The 12257-nt window shown below is 46.2% G+C and overlaps 1 protein-coding gene across 4 annotated transcripts in view; it reads left to right on the top strand.

Annotated features, from left to right (window-relative positions):
* The window catches only part of mtTFB2 (mitochondrial transcription factor B2), a 62726-nt gene that overhangs the window by 11490 nt on the left and 38979 nt on the right, over positions 1 to 12257 (top strand). For all 4 annotated transcript variants that reach the window (XM_089555267.1, XM_089555266.1, XM_089555264.1 and 1 more), the window contains exons 5-6: positions 1010 to 1124; positions 9465 to 9613. In XM_089555267.1, the coding sequence (XP_089411393.1) occupies positions 1010 to 1124; positions 9465 to 9613 (264 nt within the window). The remainder of the gene's footprint in view (positions 1 to 1009; positions 1125 to 9464; positions 9614 to 12257) is intronic.

Raw genomic sequence — 12257 nt, 5'->3', positions numbered from 1 at the left:
TGACAAGAGAAGACCAGCATGAATTACGTGTCATACTTCAGCTATCACATGCTGTTACTCGCCATCCTGGCTGACAGCACAAAAAATGGCCATGCGTAAAAATGTATTTTCTTGAAAACTGTTCTTTCATTATGGAGACAAAACACAGGTCAGCACTCATGTGTTCTTGCATAGGGGTAGTCTAGGCGTTGCACGGATTACACAGCTACTTAAAAAAATATATCATCATCATCATCGGCCTGACTACGCCCACTGCAGGGCAAAGACCTCTCCCATGTCTCTCTCCCATTAACCCTGTCCTTTGCCAGTTGCGGCCACCCTATCCCCGCACATTTCTTATTCTCATCCACCCACCTAACTTTCTGCCGTCCCCTGCTACGTTTGCTTTCTCTTGGAATCCACTCCGTTACCCTCGAGGACCAGCGGTTATCTTGCCTTCGCATTACATGCCCTGCCCAAGCCCACTTCTTCCTCTTGATTTCAACTAGGATGTCATTAACCCGCGTTTGTTCCCTCACCCACTCCGCCCTCTTCCGATCTCTTAACGTTACACCTATCATTATCCTTTCCATAGCTCGCTGCGCTGTCCTTAGCTTAAGCTGAACCCTCTTTGTTGGCCTCCACATTTCTGCCCCATGGGTGAGTACCGGTAAGATACAGCTGGTATATATATACAAAGAACATATATACTCGTATATATTTAAATATATAACTTTTAATTTCATTCGAATACTCAAAGTCAGATGGGTGAATGAGATCAGGAAGTGTGCAAGGATGAAGGTGGCTGCAGCTGGCACAGGACAGGATTAACCGGATCGATACGAGAGAAGCTTTTATCCTGCAGTGGACGTAGTAAGGCTGATGATCGTGACTCACAGAGACGACCTGTACAGATTTGTTGCATTGGAATATCACCCCCAAAATCATTTCAGAGTCCCATTCCTTTAACTGCTCGAAGAGGGGTGGCCTAGGCTGGGGTAAATGCTGAGTGCTTATTATATGCGTGCAGGCGCAGGTGGAGGCGTGGCCGGGCCGCCTGGAGCTGGTGAAGGCAAACCTGCTGCACATGCACAACCACGAGGAGCAGCTGCTGGAGGGCATACCAGCACGCCCCTGGGCAGAGGGTATGGGCACTCCCAGTGGTGGGCACTGGAACACCCCTGGGACGTCCTGTGGACGTCCAAGAGAGGTCCGGTGCCCATTGGGACTTGTGCAAAGTGCACTCTATGGGCTGCATGTCTTTCTGTGCTCACCAGCTGCAGTAATCCCTGGGAGGCAGCGCAGAAAGGGCGAGGGAAGGAAGAATGCAAGACGGGCTCTTGCATGTGTACAGTTGAAGTTGAAAGTTTATCAAGGAATTCAAACGAGTTACAAGCATATGCAGCGCAAGGTCCCATGGTACAGGACCACGGGCAGGACCTCCCATGAAAATAAATTTCAATAAGCAACAAAATACATAGCACATTAATTAGCGATGCAGAGAATAAATATAGGTACATAGTGTAATATGAGTTACTGAAATATTTAAATACAAACAATATAATGCAGGAGACTGTAGAATAAAACACCCACAGATGCTGTGATACATAGGATCGATAAGAAAAAAAATTACACATTAAGAAGGAAAAGCTTTAATTTGACCTTGAACAAAGGAAGCGTATTAGTGTGTTTGATGTCTAAGTTCAAAGAGTTCCAAAATGATATGAATGAAAAATGAAGGCATCGTTTTTCATAGTTAGTTCTGACCTTAGGTAGTAAAAAGTTATTACGCAGCGCAAAATATGTGACGATGTTGCTTATTATCATGCCAGGAGAAAATATGCTTAGCGGGAGCTGATGATGAAAAATCTTAAAGAATAGGATGCCAGTGTTGTAAAAATAGAGGCCAGTATCATGTGATGTGAGTCCTTTTTTCTGTCCTGTCATTTGTGCGCTGCCTCCCGAGATGTTCCAACTGCCCTGCTTCAGGTCTGTGGTCAACTCTGCTGAGCTTTGAGAGCTCTCATTAACTTCTCACTGGCACAGCAGAGACGATGGCGGTCTTTATTCGCTGTTTCAGGTCGTAGGTTCAGGAAAGCGTATACATTTGCAGATTATGCGAGGTAGTGGTGAACAAGAGATTCAGTTTGAAACTGTGGCACACTTGTTTGCAGCTTTTCAAGGGCAGTATCCAACATACCATCTGGTGACACTGTTGGTGAGCATTCAAGCACCTTGCAATGCTACATGTTAGCACACTTCTCAGTGGTGCGCCCAGTGCCTGTCTCGAGCAGGGGATGGTGGAATTTTCATCCCGTCACAACATTTGTTTCCTGGGTGGCCAAGTCATCATCTGTTACCGGGCAAAGTAAAAAAAAAAAATTCTCCGGAGCCTTGCATTAATCCTTGCTGCTGCGAAGCCATACTGTTGGACAGTATTGCGGACAGTGCCTTCTCGAAATACTTTGTTGGATACAAGACTGAAGCACTGTGTTTAGTGTGGATTTCTCCTCATTTTTTGTAGTAGCTAGTAGTGTGTATGGTGTGCATCTTGAATGATGACTCTTTGTTCCAAAGTGAGCTGTCCTCCATATTCTGATAAACGAAGTATGATTTGGGCTGCAATCGAGCCACTTATTATTCATGTCAGGTATGTCATTTGGAGCCCTCACATCACCCACTGCTCTTCAGCGAGCCATTTTGCTGTGTGACGTGTTGTGCACAGTGGGGAAAAAAAAATGGATGCTGCATTAAAGCAAATGACCCAGTCAGTGCTGGACATTTAAAGCGGCTCTGAGGCACCTTCTGAGGAGAGCATGTGAATTCGCTCAATCACTGCATTGTATTGTCATGAACACCTGAGCCAAATAACGCACTTCTACACGCAGATAACTCAGCTTCTACAAAGTGCATTGAAAAAAAATTATTGCTGGACACTATTCGTGAGGCGACGTGTTTTAACATCCCAGGCCTACCACAACTTTATTAGAGCCCCTTTCAGAGGGCCTTTAACTGATAGCACTGCAAGCCTCAATCATTTAGTTGTGCCTGGACTCCATTGGGAGGTGTGCTAATACATACATTTGGGAGGTGTGTGTCGCCAGATGGTATGCTGGATACTGCTCTAGCAAAAACTGTAAACAAATGTGACACAGTTTTTAACCAAACCTCTTGTTCACCACTACCTCGCATAATCTACAATTGTATACACTTTCCTGAACCTAGGATGTGGAACATCAAATAAACACTGTCGTCATCTACATTAAACCAGCATGCAGTTTACGAGAGCCCTCAATGCATATACAATTGTAGATTATGCGAGGTAGTGGTGAATAAGAGGTTCAGTTAGAAACTGCGGCATAACCACCCACATCTCATCTACTCTCTACCCGATGGATTGCCACCAAGAATAAGGGGGGTTAGTATTCTTGGTGATGATGTGTTAGTAGCTGGAGGGCAGGAATTGCCATCTGGCATCTCTCTCAGAGCTCTGGCAGTCAAAGCTGTCGCTCACAACCCACTGTGTGGTGAGTCGTTACCACGGCAGTTCAGGCCAGAGGGGGCAAATGTCAGTCTTGTATGCTAGGCACTTATTGCCTGTGAACAAGTTTTAGCAGTCATCAGGCCACTGGGTTGGAACACTGTTTTTAGTTCTTTTGCATTGTCCTATTATGTAGTATTTTTTTTTCTCACTCAAACCACTACAACAATAGACCACTACACACTGCTGCGATGATGAAGTGCTTCACATGCACTTTGAGTGAAGAAAAGTATCTATGTGTTTACTGTTGTGGCAATACCAGCTTGAATGACGGACAGGTCGAGACACTGATGCCAGTTGGAGTGTTTAGCAACTCTGGATAGAGGTATGGAATATCTGTTTTCATGCCACTACACTCACCAAGCTTTAGCGAATTCCGTTTGCTGACAGTGTTAGAGTGATGGGGTGGTTGATGCCCTCATGCCCCACATCAGACATGTGAGGTAGGGTGTGAGGGTACACTGACAATGACTGGTCGGCAGACGTAAGTTGCATCCAGTGCTTAGCCCCCTCCCCTGCTGACTTTGGATTGAGTTGGAAAACATTTATTCACCAGCAGAAAGTGGTTTAAGGCGACTTCTTGGTCACGCCAGATGGCCGTCAGCCCATGGCTTGCAGCGACCTCGTTGGCTCACTCCACTGCCTGGTGTTGGGTCTCCGGGTCGGAGCTGAGCAGCATGGCCTCCCACTGCTTGGAAGTTAGGAGCTGAATTAGGTCCGGTGGAGATGGATCCTCTGGACAGTTCCACTGGATATTGTCTAGTGGGACTCTGTCGCCACACTTGTTACACTGGGGGGAGTATTGTTTGGGGTACATGAGCAAAAGTACAGCCGAGTTTAGGCGGGAATGGATTTGCAAGCGATGCCAGGTGGTCTCCTGGGTCTTTGTGAGCGAGATATGCGAGGTGAAAGTGGTGTGTTATGCCGTGCAACGAGTTCAGGCCATCCTTCGGGAAACTCGGGTCAAAGGAGCCCAAAGCCCAGCCGACGAAACCTCGGGCGTAACCGTGGGCTGCCTCGTTCCCCAGGTTGCCTGAGTGGGCCAGAACCCATAACAGCTCGATCTTCCTTCGGGGGTGTGGTGGGTGCTTCTTTGGATTTGGAGGGAGATGGGGGAGACGCGCCCCCCCCCCCCCCCGCAAAGTTGCGTACGGCTGCTTTTGAATCTGAATATAATGTCAGCTTAGGTGTTGACTATGGCTTATGCAATTGCCACTTCTTCCGCCGTCTCGGAAGAGGTGGTGTGTATCGTGGCGGCTGTTAGGGATGAACCGGTGTCGGTCACTGCGCCTATCGTGTACACTTTGTGCAGTGAAACCTACCAATCTGGAGCAGTCATGGTGGCCATGGCTTCCAGGGTGATGTCCTCGTCTCGCACCAGTGCTGCTCTGCAGTGGCAGTGTTGTCGTCAATCCGCTGCATCAACGCTTGACTTCGTAGATGCAAGCAACACAAATTTGTTTCAAAAGGATATGCCCATTTGTATGATTTAGTTCAAAGGGTGATGACTGCTCTGCCTAGCCCGGTCTAACGACAGGTGCCATTCTGTAGCTTGCATTTTCACCACTGCCAAGGAGATTCACTGCTTTCTGACCCTCTCTGAAGGCGCTGGGCGTGTTCTGTGTTCTGAACAATTCCATGCACTGTAACGGGTCGAGTGTAATGGGAGGAGGCCAAAGCTGTTCGCACGAGCAATTAATTTTTTTCCTGATTGAAAAGTTTAGCATGAAGAATTCTCTAACTTTGTATACTTGTTTCTGACATAGTAACGCGTGAAAATTCTATTCCAGATTTTTGTGTTCTTATTTTATGACTTACTATGTTACTTTTGTGAATTTTTATGTGAGTTTTACTTGCCATCAATGATTTTTGTTCTTTCTTAGCAATAGATATCCTGTCTTTTTCCTGATGTCATTAAAAAGGGAGCTCCCTTAGCAATACTACGATATACTGCAGTAAAGCAGAATATTGATATTTATGGGTGAATAAATTTTTACGCACACCTCCCTGATATTGCATGTTTTCCTGCAGTAAGGAAAGAGTTATAAATTTTGCTGTCTAGCACTATGAGCGCTCTTCATGCATATGAGGACAATAGCAGTGGAGAGATTGTGCCTTCCTGGCTGTCATCGTGCCCATTCGGTGTTTTCTCACTCGATTTATGGAGATGCTTCCAGTGTAGATGGCTTTCAGATCATTTGCATGCGCTTCATCAACCCCCAGGTTGCACCAAGTATGGTAATATGACCGTGGTTAACGATCTGCCTGACCAAACTCCTGAAAGTTCGTTTAAGAGTTAGTGAAAAAAAAAAGGAAAATGATGTAGCACAACTTGCGCATCTAATTTCTAGCAAAACAGACCTGTTAGACACTGCAGGGGCACTATAGGCAAGTATATGTGAGGACATTACTCATCGTATCTGAGGGGCCACATGTGTGGCCAGATTACTGATCATATAGTATCAGAAATGAAGCTGTGAAATAGCATTTAACATTGCTACGAAGTGAGTAGCACTGTACAGTCTACCCTGGCTGCAGTGAAGTCGGTGGGAATCCGAAATCGCTTTGCTACATCCACTATTTCGTTATTATCTGAACTATGAAAGAAAAAAATAGAGATATCAGCAAATTGATTTATTGCCGCTGAAAGAACTGATCCAGCATCCCCTGAGCATAGTTTATGAGCGCCGACTTCAGGATCGTGGTCTCCATGTCGTCCAGCTGTGAACCGAAGTTCTGGTCGAACTCTGAACTCCCGAGGAACATGCGCAGAATGTTAACTGCTATATTGGTCACTGTGGAGGTCACTGGCTTAGGGGCAGAACCAGCGTCATCGCAGTCTCTTTCGGAGGCACTCTCCACCGTATTCCCGTCCATGATGCTCCCAGCAACTTTGTCAGTCATCATGTCCACGGTGGCAACAAGGTCATCAGCAAAAAAGAAGTCCATGTGGCTCAGACCCGAAGGCACAAGGTCCAACCCACTAGCAGACTCCCCGAGCTGCTCCAAGGGAGCGGCATCATCAGCTGTTGCAGCTATGTCAACCATGGCAGCTTCTGCCGCGGCAGGCGCCGCACTTGTGCTGCTACTTTGGGAGAAGCCAACTTTCTGGAAGCAGTGGGCGATGATCAAATGCTTTACATCCTTCCAGGCTCTGCTTGCGAAGCCTTCACCAAAGGGACTTTCATGTTAGCCACGTTGTTGGCAGTGCGAGCATCGATGAGGTAGTGCTCGATCACTCGATGCCTGTGGTGGACCTTGAAGCTGGCAATAACCCCCTGATCCATGGGCTGCACCTTGGCAGTAGTACGTGGGGGAAGGAACAAAACCTCGACAACGCTCAAGCGTGCGTTGACGTGATGCGCACGTGTCTCACATCATTCATGCTTTCTTACTGCTTGTGTACGTCACTGGCATAGATGCATCTTGGCAAAGTCATGCGGTTTCTTGGATTTGCCCATGACCAACAAGTCTCTCTTGTCCAAACCATCCATGTTTGACAGTTCTGCTCAGTGATCCGGTTCTTGCTGTCCTTTCCGCCCACACATTTGTCTGTCTTCACCACGGGAGTCTTTGTTGGCAGCAGTTGGAAAAACAGACTGGTTTCACCTGTGTAGTACACATCCTTGACGGAATACACAAAAATCCAATCACAATGCTTGGCCGTCTACCACTAGAGCAAACCCGGATCATCTGACGCAGCCTCCTCCACAATGTTTTTACACATGATGCCATGCCTCTCCTTGAACCGCTGGAGCCACCCATTTCCTAGCTGGAAGCCATCGTGACCAAGAGTCAGTCCCAAGTCCTTGGCTTTTGCCAGCATGATCGATCCACTGAGTGGAATGTTCTTAGATTGCATATCCAGGAACTACTTGTAAAGCGCGGCGTCTACATCGCCGTACGGGGCACACCGGATCCTCTTTTGGTCCCCGTTGCCAACGTCGTCATTGAGAACGGCGTCGATATTGCTACCATTCTTGATTATTGTTCAAAGTATGAACTGTGCGATTTCATACTTCCGTGTGATATTTCTCTTCTTGACGTTTCAATGCACTTCGTCCAGACAACACCTTTCTGCTCCCCGTCGACGTGCCGGGCCTCGTGATACTCGACATGGCCAGAGAAATAGAGTCAGTCCCGACAAAGGCGACTACTCAGTGGGCCCGTTGTCTTAACCAGAGAAGTCAGCGGTCACGGAATAGGAAAGATGCGGAACAAGGCAGGAAGGCAAGTCACTCAAAGTTCATACAAAGACCATGAAAGCGGCGTGAAGTAGTGCTTCCAACACGCACAGCTCTCCGCTCCTTGCTTCGAGCACTGAGTACCCACTGGAGAGAAATTCAGCACCGCAATTGGCTCAGTCGGTCGCTCTCTATAATGTTACCAATGACTCGTTTTTTACTTTTTGTCTTCTGTGCGGGACGGCGCACCGCTGGGGCGTTGAGCCAAGCAATGTGGTGAAGCCACCTTTCGTTTCGCGGGAGAGCAGACGCCATTGCGAAGGTTGCAGTCAGCCAAGTTATGCCTTTATTTTCACCCAAAAATTTGCCTTAAAGGTGCAAGAACATTCCGACTGATAGATTATTTTTGGTTTGGCATGATATCTCTTCGCTATATCCACTGACATACTTTTATTGACTTCGTTAAAACCGAACCAAAATTGCATTGAAATGCAAGAATGGCAACAGGAAGTTGAAATCCCTTCGTTATACCCACTATTTCGCTGTAAGTGGCTTCACTGTAACCGGGCTAGACAGTAGTGGCAATATTTGCGTGCTGTTTCACATCTTCACTTCTGATATATAGTTAGTAATTCGGTCGTATGTTATGGTCACATGTGTAGCCGTTAGGATACAAAGGGTTAGCAGAAGCCTCTGAGTCCAGAGCTGTGGACGCAAAAAAAAAAAAAAAGCAAAACTGCTTGGGCCTCTTTGATGCTGTGGCATCAGGTCTGGTTCGGATCCAATGTGCAGAAGGGCTGACTTGCATGCCTCTCACTCAGCAGAAGTCCTTTACGCATAAGTTCATTCCTAAGTCAAGGCACTTGGGGAAGAGGAGACTTTCTTACTGACATCTGGTCACCTTTGTAGGCCATTGATGAGGCTATTCTTGAAGCACCACTGAATAATGCCAGACCACAGCACTTCCTCAGGTCAGATGTGGAGGGGGGAGCACTTAATGATCCTCCAAGGTGCTGTAGATTTGTAATCGTGAAGTAATAACTCATTAGCATCCACCCAAGTGCAGCTATATGGCTAGTAAAGAAAGCTATTCAGGTTCCACCAAAACTGCGTAGTTTTGTGATTGGGAATGCACTGTTAGCTGCGAAATGAGGTGCTTCCTGTTGTGGATGAAGATGCGAACAGTGAAAATATTAGTTCATGCCACTGCGCATAGAGGGCACTACTCACCCTTACTCAGCTACAAAAAAAAAAAATTCAACGAAGATGATGACACATGTGCAGTGTGTGGTGGATCTGTGGAGACAACTCAAATGTGATGATATCCATCCGGTTGTCGATGCAGGCGCAGTCACTCTTCCTGAGGCCCTAGGGTTTAGAGACAACAATGGTCACGTAAATAAATCTGCAGTAGAAGTTAGCATAAAGCGATTGGAGGATCGGTGGCTGAAAAGCAGAGAGGTGACGTAAGGTTAGAAGTGTAGGAAACCGTAGTGAAAGAAGATGGCAAATCTTAATGAGAATTGACAACACAGTTGAACAACAACAGTGAAAGAAAAGCTGAGCATGGTGGCAATTGGTGGCAATTGCCACCACCCTGTTTCAAAGGGGGCGCTCCTATCCATTTATCCATCCGTCCATCCATTGTTTTCCCTTCGTGTTATGCAAACGTTGCCGCAGAAAGGGAAATGTGCCCTTGACCGCTGTCCCTGCAAAAGGTCTGACTGAGTGATGGGGCGTGCTGTGTGTGCACTGTGCAGAGCCCGCAGCGGTGCTCGTGGCGACCCTGTCCCGCTCCCGTGAGGTGGGCTTCCTGCGCTACTTGCTGCACCAGCTGCCCGTGGGTGCCTCGCTCTTCATGCTGGGGCGCCTGCCCCTGCTGGTCTTCATGAGCCACACGGAGGCCGCCGTGAGTGCACCGCTCCCTCGGGGTGTCCCGAAAACTTTGGGTGGGAGGAACCGGGGGATCGTCATGTTTGCAAGGCTTCAGATTGAAACAAGTCTCAGCTTTTGGTCTGTAGCTGCAGAGCTTGTGTGGGTTGACCCTTGATTTCATTTCATTTACCCTCCATCGCCAAGGCATTATAGAAAAATTATAGGTGTAACATTAAGAGATCGGAAGAGGGCGGAGTGGGTGAGGGAACAAACGCGGGTTAATGACATCTTAGTCGAAATGCAGAGGAAGAAATGGGCTTGGGCCAGGCATGTAATACGAAGGCAAGACAACCGCTGGTCCTTAAGGGTAACGGAGTGGATTCCAAGAGAAGGCAAGCGGAGCAGGGGACGGCAGAAAGTTAGGTGGGCGGATCTGAGATTAAGAAGTTTGCGGGAATATGGTGGCCGCAACTGGCAAAGGACAGGGTTAATTGGAGAGGCATGGGAGAGGCCTTTACCCTGCAGTGGGTGTAGTCAGGCGGATCATGATGATGATGCCAGGGCATTGGGAGTGGTGGCAAAGGAAAACATACAAAATCATGAGGCGCAAATAAAATAGAAACAAATATATGAAAGTAATCCAAAACAGGTTAGCGCAATAAAAGGTAATACTTGGGAATCATTGAAAGTGACAGGGTCATTTAATGCACATGACATCTTGTGAAGGGTCGTTCATTCAGCAGATGTCGGGGGTTGAATGGATAAAAGAAAGAGCTACTGAACCCTGTGATTGTGATCCATGCACAACAAGAGATAATATGCACAAGTCGTGAACTAACAATTTAGTTTTGGATAACGGCAGACTGTGAAGTAAGCGAATTCTAGATACCTTCTGTAGTGGTCAAGAAGTGATGACGGAGGGCCATTTTGTTGGTTACAAGGTTAACAAATATATAGTCTTATACCTGCGCTTGGCAAACCAACTCGCCCAACAAACCACTCTAATATATAGTCCTCTGCAGTTGTTCCTGTCTTGTTGTCACTATATGTCAGCTTTGATAAAGCAGTTTTTGTGGATGTTAGACTAGGTTATAATCTCAGCTATGAATGGGGTGATTCACATGTGGTGACTTACATGCAATGCGTAGCTGCTTTTTTCATGCCGGGGGATACTGTTCTTGGGCCTATTTTCCTTATTTTTAGTCTATTCCCAATGAAACTATCAGCTTGCTCAGTTTTTTATACTGATTTCAAATCTCAAATTTCCTTTTCCCTAAAGTGGTTAGCTCTTAAGAAAATTAATTTTAATTAGTCATTTATTAGCACCTTGGTGAAAAAAAAAATGTTCAATAAAAAATAATTTGTAATCCATGGCTACGTAGTATGGCGAGTAAAGTACAATAATCAAAGGAGTTTTCTCATTTTACCCTCATTAGCAATTTTAGAGCACTTGGAATAGCAATGTTCAATGTGTTAATGTGATGCATCGATAAAACTTTGCAAAAATTACAAATATTTGAAGCGTCATTGAACTGTTGTGCTTTGATTATTGCACACACTGTGCCTTCATCTTTCCTTAGCAAACAATATGACATTTCCATCTGTCCTAGATGTTGCGATACTGACATACTAAGACAGTTGTGTGTCCAAAATTTTCACGCCCTTAGAACATCTGCTGCTGCACAAATTCAGCCCACACGATCACCTGAATATAATATTATGGTCAAAATACAGATTTCCTGAAGGAAAAAAATTGGTAGAGCAGGAGGATAGTAGCTGTAGACTCCAGAAATGTCATTTTTACGAAACTGATTTTTGGGTAACTTTTTGGTCCCCCCTTAAAGGTGCACTGAACTCGTCTTTTTGCCGCGGGAACTCGATCTACACGTTCCGAGCATTCTTAGAAACTGCGACTTATTGCCCTGTGTGGCCGATTTCCCTAATTAAATCGAATTAACGTCCGGCTCCCGCCTTTACTTTTTGAATTCTCCCCGTACGGTGGGCGGAGTTGAACAACGTGTGGAGTGCCTTTCACCCAGTCCCATGGCGGCTTGCCACTCTGCCATCTGCGAAGTAATATGTAGTAATCCGTAAAAGCAAATAGTCCGCGCATATTTTTATTTCTGCGGGCTTATTTTGCGGCTATATTATCTGCGAGTGAAACCATTTATTCACGGAAACCTAAAAAACAAAGCCTCCACGGAGCTGGCCGAAAGGCACTCCACGCGTTGGTCGACTCCGCCCACCGTACGGGGAGAATTCAAAAAGTAAAGGCGGGAGCCGGACGTTAATTCGATTTAATTAGGGAAATCGGTCACACAGGGCAATAAGTCAAAGTTTCTAAGAATGCTCGGAACGTGTAGATCGAGTTCCCGCGGCAAAAAGACGAGTTCAGATTCCTCTTCAGTGCACCTTTAAGGGAGGACGTGGCTTTGAGCAGTGTTTTTTTTTTCTTGATGTATTTACAGCAAATTTTTTTACTATATTACAAATCATTTTTTGGCCATTCTTGCAAAATTTCACTGTCATATCTCCGGAAAATTGTTTTCTAGTATATCGCCGCGAATCTTTGTAGTGTCTGTTTTTTTTTTTCATTCTTTAAAGCTGCTGGCATGCCGCTGTATCGCTTTGTTTGTGATGCAAGACTAGACCAGATTTATCTCGATTGGTTGCATCCA

This window comes from Amblyomma mixtum, chromosome 8 (genome assembly GCF_055824585.1).
Source record: "Amblyomma mixtum isolate Tamu chromosome 8, ASM5582458v1, whole genome shotgun sequence".
NCBI classification, from domain to species: Eukaryota; Metazoa; Arthropoda; class Arachnida; order Ixodida; family Ixodidae; genus Amblyomma; species Amblyomma mixtum.
Note: the sequence above shows the minus strand (reverse complement) of the source record. Positions and strands in the feature narration are given on the sequence as shown.